Genomic DNA, 9868 nt, shown 5'->3' on the forward strand with positions numbered 1-9868 from the left:
CATTTCAAAATATGCGTCAAAATATCTTGATCTTACTTGCATTAAAAGGATTTTAGATGCACTTAATATTGTTTATTGGAATTCGTTATAACGGGAATTTATTCTTGGTTATAATTTTGATTTTGAATTCCAAATCTTAAAAATTTTCATTTTGAATTTGGTGTAAGGTGCAGAGTTACTAATTTTACTGAGGTATTTTACCACCACTGCGTGACTATTTTCTATAGCGTAGTCGACTGGCTTCTTGGAAAGGGAGTCTTTAGCGTCTTTATTTGCACCGTATTTGATCAAAACTTTACACATTTTTAAGTTACCCAGGAACGCAGCAACATGCAAGGAGGTGATTTTGTAAACTTGTGTATATTCTGTCTCGACAGTCCCTAAATTTGGGTTTGCATCTTTTTTTAGAAGATGTTCTGCAACTTCAAGATGTTGGTGGCGAACTGCATAAAATAGTGGTGTCCTCGAGGCATAATCTTGCGCATCTATATCAGCACCTTTATCAATTAGATCTTCACAAATTTCAAGTCTCCCATGAGAAGCTGCATTATGTAAATATGTTCTCCAGTTGTTGTCTTTCTCTTTTATGTTTATTCTACATTTTATAGTATTTTGTTGATCACATTTTTTGGCACAATGTGGTGACTTTGAATTATCCATAACCGTCGTAAGGATAATCTTATCGTTATTTTTTATGGCATAATTTAAATACATCGCATTTTCTTTACTCTTCATATCTATTACAAATTCGCCATTGATTTCCTTAAGTTTTAGTTCATTCCTGTTTGAAATCCTTCAAAAGATTTTTGTCAAAGTAAAATTTTATTGATAAAACAATCACAAAATATTTATGCATTTTTTCTTTATACATTTAAGTAAAGAAATTGTAATTTAGCCACAACATATGCTCATACTTACAATGTTTCAGAGAGCTTTCGTTTTTTAGTCAAAAGATAACTCCTAAAAGTTTGTAGAAAAGACTAAAATCAATGAATCTGTAGAGACTATGAAACCCAACAACTGGATTAGATAATCTCAAACTTTTTTGAGGTACCCTCTTAGTAATCTAAGATCAGGCGAGATATGAGTACGCAGGGTCGTAAATCTAAAAGAACAGCATTCTCGCTAGTGTCAAACATGATTATACAAAAGATTAGCATCATTATTTCTGCTGACTACAACCTAGTAATGAACCAACTCTAGCACACATCGTTTGAAGATTTAGAACGCATTTCGGAGGAAAAAATCAAGTAAGGAAGTATCCCCGCTTGAAGCTGATTCAGGAATGGTAACTGTTCCGTTGATTAATGCTTTTGCTATGAGTTTATTGCAAAGGAAATTTTGGGAATTTTGAAAAATATCCTGAAATCTTAAAAAAATGGTAATGGATCCTAACGAAAACTGCACCTTTGAAGTCACCACAGCTGAAAACTCAAATTAGGAGAATTTAAATCCCCAATCTTGAGCAAAATGAAAATCACTTTTTTGCATTGGTAGCAGTAACGCATCTCCTTGCTAGTCATGCCAGGCTTTGCAAACTTTAAGTGCGATCAAAATTAAACTTAAATTTAGAGATTACTCACTATGGCCAACAAGGAAAAATGGTTGAGTCTTCTGTCTTTTCACATCAACTGATGATACTAAGATTATCATTGCCGTGCATATTTCTCCTAACTTTTCAGTGATTAATCTTGGTTTATGACAGCCTTCAACTTGGGTAAGGAAAACCAAATCTTCGTTCATTTTTGCTTTTTCCTCTATTGCAACTATACTTGCATTCTTAATCTCAAGGTTTGAATGAGCATTATGTGAAGGTAACAGATTTCAAGTATTTTTGATATCATCGTAAGCTCAGCACTAAATAGGAATCCATACCCTGCATCTAGCCTGTGTTGTATACCAGTCAAGTCCTTTCTATAATCTGATGTATTTTGTCCGGGTATGTACCATGATACACTGATGGTTTGTCGTAAAAACCTAATCAGACCACCTTCAACAACTGGTAACTCTAAAGCATACTTTATTGTTACACTTAGTGCTCAATTTGGAGGTGAATTACCAATCATTGCCTCAAAAATATCAGGGAACTTTTATCCAGGAAGGATTGCACGTTGTTTACTTCAATGAGCTTCTTCTTGGATGTGCTTGTAAACGAGGTTTCATTCCGTAATTCCTTGTGTCCCGTGGGATTGAACCTGCCAACTTTCGCTCCGAAGGTACAGCTTAAATTCAAATTTTGTCAGATGTTGGGGCTGATCCCTCGATTCTTGGTGCGACTTGGATAAGTTCTTGAAACGCCTATCCACATTCCCTGGCCTGGCTGCTACACTTCTTCTTGGTGTGGTCGGTTTATCTTTCTCTTTAATAATCCAACGAATTTCTTTATTTTCTTACAAAGTACAAAAATAATACACTGCTGCAAACAACATCATCAACAGTAAACTTGTATGTGGCTTCTATCTTGAGGTTTTAATAGGCTTGATCAGCTTTACTTATGTAAATGCATCAACAATTTGAATACAGCCACAATCTGAATCAACACAAAGAAAAACTAAAAACAAAAACAATAAAAAAGAAGAAAAATTAATATCTGTGTATAGCCTACAATTAGAAATCAATGGTTCACCACTGAGTATATATTCGAGTAGTCCTCATGGCCATGATACTTACTCAATTTGGTTCGTTATTCGATTTGTAACTCTCATGGCCATGAGAGTTACTCGACATATATACTCTGTGGTGAAGAATAGATTTCTAATTGTAGGCTATATACAGATATTAGTTTCTTTTTTCTTTTTATTGCTTTTAGTTTTATATTCTTTTTCTTTTCAGATAGTTTACTTCGAATTTTATAGATTACTAGCTGTTGGTGTGGCGCTTCGCGCCACACCGACACCTAGTTGGTAGGAGCACTTCGTGCCCCCCCAAGCTCCCCCGTGCGCGTAAGTCGTTAGGCGCCATATTAGTTACGCGCCATTATAGTTGTGTCCCTGTGTCCCACCTGTGAATATAGATAGATATATATATATGTTTTTAACTACGTAAAACTTGCAAAGATATAACATTCTTCGCTGTCCCATTGTCTGTGCATATAAATGGATTGTCAGGTTTACCGATTGTCGAAACCGATTGTCAGGTTTCGGTAATTTCTCTTTTAGCCGCACGCCTGTTTTTACGTTGCTCTTGTGATTCTTCGGCACACTTTCTTTTGGTAATTTCTCTTTGAGCCGCACGCCTGTTTTCACGTTGCTCTTGTGATTCCTCGGCACGATTTTTTTTGGTAATTTTTCTTTGAGCCGCAAGCCTTTTTTCACGTTGTTCTTGTGATTCCTCGGCACGCTTTCTTTTTTCTTTCTCTTTTAGCCGCAAGCCTTTTGGCATCGTCTGTTTTAGCCGCTTCCTCGGCTGTTTCTTCTGCCATTGTAGGATTTATACTAAGATTTCTTTTTGAATCGCAAGCCTTATACACTTATAATGACGTCATATACAAAGCCTTATATAATTATAATAACGTCATAATGCTCAATCCTTATAATGGCGTCAATCCTCAAACATACAAAAATACATACAATTTATTTTTATAAATTCAAAGGACCTTGTCAATGATAAAGGATTTTCCAAATTTAAATATCAACGAATTAGGTTTTTAGCCAATTTAAATGTAGACAATGAAAGTTTCCTAGCTTGCGGACATAGCGAGTGCGCTATTAAAGGTCAACAACATTTATTGCTAACCATTTGCCTGCAAAAACCTTTGTAATCCGACAACACACATACCCCATAGGTAATGTTATGCTTTTCAATACATAGATAGGTATCAATGTAGACCATTTTAAGTCCCCAAACGGGTTTCGCGGGTAAAAACCATTTTGTTGCTAACTTTTTTTGGTTCCAGAATCCTTTGTAATCTGACAATAGCCCAAATTTTTTTTTGCAATGTAATGCTTCCTAGCACAAATGTTTCCCCAACGTCATTACAGGGCTTATCGGGCTTACAGAAGAGTTTCTTGACCCTAAGGAATCTATTACAGTATTACCAGGTAGTGAACCGGGTAGTTCGTTGCTCCTATATAATATTTTTAGGGCAGCAGTGTAGAAGACTTCAGAACGATAACACTGCAATTATAAGAAACATATTTTTTGTAGAAAATGTGTTTTTTCGTAGAAACACATTTTAAGTGCTAATCTTGCTTTTTTGGCTGCTGATCTTGCAGGTCTATTTGTGACAGGTTCTGTGATAATATCAATTGTTTTTTTATAATAATTGCTAAGACGGTTTTTAATCAAATTTGTATATAGAGTGTTTAGAAGACTTCAGAACGATAACACTGTGAATATAGATTTACTTCAAGCTTTTTCGTAGAAAACATTTCACCTTTGGATAAGATTGGCTTTACACTGTTGGTAGTTGAAGGTGCGAGCGGTAATGAACTGCAAATAAGAGCACCCAATCTTGCAGTAGAAATTATAAGGGGTTATTGGCTAACCCTCGAATCGGATGAGATATTTGCAAGATATGCGATATCATTGAGCAAACTCAAGTTGGAGAAACAGTTATGCTTCGCTGCAAAAGTGAATATAATACTTGTACATAGATACTAGAATGATTAAATGTAATCGTGAAATATATTTAAGACAATGATCTGAATCACTTTGTGAAAAAGAGTAAGATAACTAACTATGTTATTATTTTATTTTTGAACATAGAAATACCTCTAAATAAAAAAAAAATTCTTTCAGCTGATTGTCATGTGAGAGTTGCACTATTCTTGATGACATTGACGGAAAGTGTATATTAAGCAATCTAAGTAAATTGCTTAGAGGATATGCTCCGCCAATTGTAGACTTGAATACCTGTGTTGAAGAGGTTTGTGTTTCTAACTCTAGAGGGGATCAATGGGAAAATACTTACCCTGACATGATTGAAAAAAAGCCTATACATAACTTTAGTTTATTTCTAAGAGACTGGTATTGTTGTAGTTTTAAATTTTATTGGGAAGAAGAACCTGATCTACGTTTCAAATGCTGGAATAACAAGAGAGTATTGTATCTACGCCCAGAGATCGAATCACGCTGCAGGAATGCACTGCAGGGCCGACGCAGGGACCATAGTAGTCAAGAAGCGTCGTTAATTCTTAAATATGGTATCTACGTCATAGCACTGAAGACAATGGCTACTATGATTTTAAGCCTACTGATTTTCTTTGGCTGTTAACGAGAGTGATACTTCATATGAAAATAACGTATATGATATTGCTTCAAATAATCTATGAGAAAGCCATTTATCAAATAAAGAAAAATTGATTTTTCTTTTTTTGATATTGAGCTAGAAACTAGCTAGAAAAAGCTATTTTTTCTAGCTTAAAAAAAAACTTATTTGCATGCAGACTAATGGTTTACGTTAAGCAGCTATCAATCTCCTGATTCAGTAGTTTCGGTCGGGAGTGCAAAGTGTGGCTGGAGGCAAATCATCTGACCCTTCCCGTGTTTTTACCCCGGATTTTTCCAGAAGAGCTGAATCGACCCTGAATGAACTTAAAGGGTCACACGTGACCATCGTTCCAAACCAAATAACCAATACCACCGGGTCTCGAATCCTTGACCTCAGGATCACAAGTCCAGAAAGATTTTGATATTATGTCTCCTGGTTCTGAATTTTTCAATTGCCAATTAACAGAACTCACAACCTGCTGTTTTCGTACATTAAGTATTGCTGAAATGTGAGAGACTGTTGCATCAAGCGCATCAGCAACTACTTTTCGCAAAATAAAGCAGGCGAGGGCAAGTTGTAACTTTTTACAAATCTTCACGTCGGCTGGTCAAATCTCACTGATGAATATTAAATATTTCATGATTTTTTCTTCCCAACTAAATGTAAATCACTAGTTGTTGTCTCTCTAAGACTATTAGTAGAGTTAGTGTCCGATTTATATTCATGTCCAATGACTAAGCCCCTTAATTTTTTGAAGGACACAGGCTCCACCAACACAATTGTACGTAGTTTGTATAGTTTGATACATTGTTACTAGTTCTCACCAATGTTCCATTCATGTTTTCACTAATTTGTCTAAACAAATTTTTGAATTTAAAAAAGAGGGTTCGTCGATAGCAATTGGTTTTCATTTTTAGATTTTGACTTGCAATGTAGCACAAATCTATGAAATAGTCTTCATTAGAGTAAATTTGTAAATTAATGTTTTCAGAGAACGGTTGTTGCTGGACACAATGATAAGATGACTGAGGAGTTGGATTACTTGTTCATAACTCGAAACAGTTCATACATATGTTATATTCCTTGTTGGGTTTAGTGGCAAAGGGGAAAACATTAGAGTAAAAATTTGCTACCGATTCTTCGAGGGGGTATGGCCAGTTAAAGGGTTTTACTTTAACCTTATATAGTGCCCTTTTTATTCGAACATCTTATGTATTTTGAGAATATAGTTAATGAATATATTAACAAAAATCACAACCTGCAGTATCACACCCTTCATCAGGAAACCCTACAGTAGAAGTTTCAAGCTCCTATAAACAAAAATGTGGAATTTTCCATTTTTTGCCACAAGAAAGATCACGGATGCGTGTTTGTTTTTTTTGTTTTTTTCGTTTTTTTCCCCGGGGGTTATGGTATCGGCCCAGTCGCGAGAGGGCTCATTCTGACAGAAATTAAAAGTTCTAATACCCTTTATAAGTGACAAAAAAATTGAGGGAATCTAGGCCCCCTCCTACACTCACTTTTTCCCAAAAATTACCAAATCAAAACTCTGAGATAGCCATTTTATTCAACATAGTAAAAAAAACTAATAACTCTGTCTTTGGGGACGATTTACTCCCCCCACAGTCCCCGTTGGAGGGGCTGCAAGTTACAAACTTTGACCATTGCTTACATATAGTAATGGTTATTTTGTAGTGCATAGACGTTTCCAGGGGGATTTTTTTGGTTAGGGAGGGGTTCAAGGGAGGGGGTTATGTGGGGAACTATCCATGGTGCAATTTGTCATTTGGGAAGGAATATTTCCATGAATGGGGCACAGGATTTTCTAGCATTTAAGAAAAATGAAAAAACAAATATGAAAGGTTTTTTTCAACTGAACGTAACGAGCAGCATTAAAACTTAAAACGAACAGAAATTACTACCCAGTTGAGGGGTTCACCTCCTCCTAATACCTCGTTCTTTACGCTAAAGTATTTTTCGTCACTTCAGCTATTTATTCTATGGCCTTTGTGAATCAGGGGTCATTCTTTTCAACTGTCAATGTTAGAATGAACATTAACAAATTGAAAAACATTGAAAAAGATAGAATGTTACCAAATCCTACAACAGAAAAACAGACGAGGAAGCTGCTCAAAGAGTTAATGCCAAAAGGCTTGCGGCTAAAGAACGCAAAACAGCGCAATTAGATGAAGATCAACCTGGACAGCGAGAGTCAAAACGTATCAAAACTAAAAATGATACCGATGATGATTGGGTTTGGGATTTTGACTTGGATAAGGTCATCAATGCCTACCAGATTTTAGTTAAAAAAACAAAGGCGATATGTATTTACGTCTGAAAAATAAAGAAGAAAAAGAAAACTGAAACTAAAAATGTAAAAACTGGGAATTGCATAAACATTTCAAAATATTTTGACAATAGATTAAAGTAAATCGAAACAGATACTTAAAATTTGAGGTTTATTATAAATTGTTGAGCTTTAGCATGCTTGGCACGTGAAGATTTTTCCAACTGTCAATGTTAAAATGAACATTGACCGACAGAATTTGCGATTGCTATATGTCACTTGGTTAATACCAAGTGCCATAAAAAGGTAAAAAACTAAAAAAAAAAAAGCTAAGAAAACTAAAAAAGCTGCAAAACTAAAAAAAATTAAAACTAAAAAAGAAACTATATCTATATCTATCTATCTATTTATCTATCTATATAAATAAAAATAAGTTATCTGTCTGTTATGTCTGTTACACTTTGTCTGTTACGCCAGATTATATCTTCTATATATATAAAAGAAAACAAACTAGAATGTAAAATGGAAAAAAGCATAAATATTTCGAAATATTTTGACAATAGATAAAAGTAATTCGAAAAAAGAAAAATGGTAAAAAACTAAAAAAAAAACTAAAAAGAAAAAACTAAAAAAAAAATTAAAAATTAAAAAAATTAAAAAAGAAAAAACCTAAAAAGAAAAAACGTAAAAAAATAAAAAAGATAAAAAACTAAAAAGAAAAAAGAACTAAAAAAGCTAAAAAAGTAAAAAAAAAGAAAAAACTAAAAAAAAACTGGGAATTGCACAAATATTTCAATATATTTTGACAATAGATTAAAGTAATTCGAAAACCTTAAAACAGATACCCCAAATTTTAAGGTTTAATATAAATTTATGGAACTTTAGCATGCTTGGCACGTAAAGATTTTTCCAAGTGTCAATGTTAGAATGAACATTGACAAATTGAAGAAAACAAATCAATAAAAAGAAGAAACTAAAAAAAAGAAAAAACTAAAAAAAGAAAAAAAAAAACTAAAGAAGAAACTGTATCTATATATATATATATAAATAAGTTGTATATATGCATGTTTGTTTGTTTGTGGGTTTGCATTTGACGTCAATATAAGTATATAAGGCTTTGTATATGACGTCATTATAAGATGACACTACAGACCGGGACACCGGGACACAAATGACGACCGGGACACAGGGAATATAAATGACAACCGGGACACTCAAAGAGAAATTACAGACCGGGACAGCGGGACACAAATGACGACCGGGACACCGGGACAGAGGGAATATAAATGACGAACGGGACACTCAAAGAGAGATTACAGACTGGGATGCCGGGACACAAATGACGACCGGGACACAGGGAATAAAAATGACGACCAGGACACAGGGACACAACTACAACGGGGATGCCGGTGGCACAGGGGGATATATAAATGACGACGAGGACACAGGGAATGTTCGATTAGCAATCACCATCAACAAAGCTCAAGGGCAATCGTTAGAAAAATGCGGTATAGATCTGAATACGAATTCTTTTCCCATGGACAATTTTTATGTCGCATGTTCAAGAGTTGGTAAGCCTGACAATCTATTTATATGGACAGACAATGGGACAGCAAAGAATGTTGTCTATCTGCATGTTTTACGTAGTTAAATATATATATATATATATATATATATATATATGTATATATATGTATATATCTTCTATATATATAAAAATAAGTTGTCTGTCTGTGGATGTGTGGATGGATGTGTGGATGGATGTGTCAGGTGACGTCATGTTTCGGCTGACGTCATGAAATTAGTTGCCGTCATTTTTGCTTTGAAGGTGACGTCATTCAAGTTATATAAGACATATGTTCGCCGTCATGTTTCGGCTGACGTCATGAAATTAGCTGCCATCATTTTTGCTTTGAAGGCATCATTTTTGCTTTGAAGGCGTGACGTCATTCAAGTTATATAAGACGGATGTTCGTGTAGAATTCTATTAATGCTTAAGTTTATAATGACTGATGAAGATGCTCAAAGAGTCTATGCCAGAAAACTTGCTGGTGATAGAGAAAGTCAGAAAAGAAAGCGTGCCGAGGAACTACCAGAGCAACGCGAAAGCAGACTTGCTGCTAAAAGAGAAAGTGAAAAAAGAAAGCATGCCGAGGAACTACCAGAGCAACGCAGAAGCAGACTTGCTGCTAAAAGAGAATGTGAAAAAAGAAAGCATGCCGAGGAACTACCAGAGCAACGCAGAAGCAGACTTGCTGCTAAAAGAGAATGTGAAAAAAGAAAGCATGCCGAGGAACTACCAGAGCAACGCGAAAGCAGACTTGCTGCTAAAAGAGAAAGTGAAAAAAGAAAGCATGCCGAGGAACTAC

At 35.0% G+C, this 9868-nt stretch overlaps 1 protein-coding gene across 1 annotated transcript; it reads right to left on the bottom strand.

Moving 5' to 3' along the window:
- Window positions 1-201: 201 nt before the first annotated feature.
- Window positions 202-735, bottom strand: LOC136042723 (ankyrin repeat domain-containing protein 1-like; the record flags this gene model as incomplete). Its single annotated transcript, XM_065727682.1, has 1 exon — window positions 202-735. A coding segment is annotated over exon 1 (534 nt), but the record flags the coding sequence as incomplete, so codon positions are not given.
- Window positions 736-9868: the final 9133 nt, after the last annotated feature.

The sequence above is a fragment of the Artemia franciscana genome, unplaced genomic scaffold (assembly GCF_032884065.1).
Source record: "Artemia franciscana unplaced genomic scaffold, ASM3288406v1 Scaffold_1871, whole genome shotgun sequence".
NCBI classification, from domain to species: domain Eukaryota; kingdom Metazoa; phylum Arthropoda; class Branchiopoda; order Anostraca; family Artemiidae; genus Artemia; species Artemia franciscana.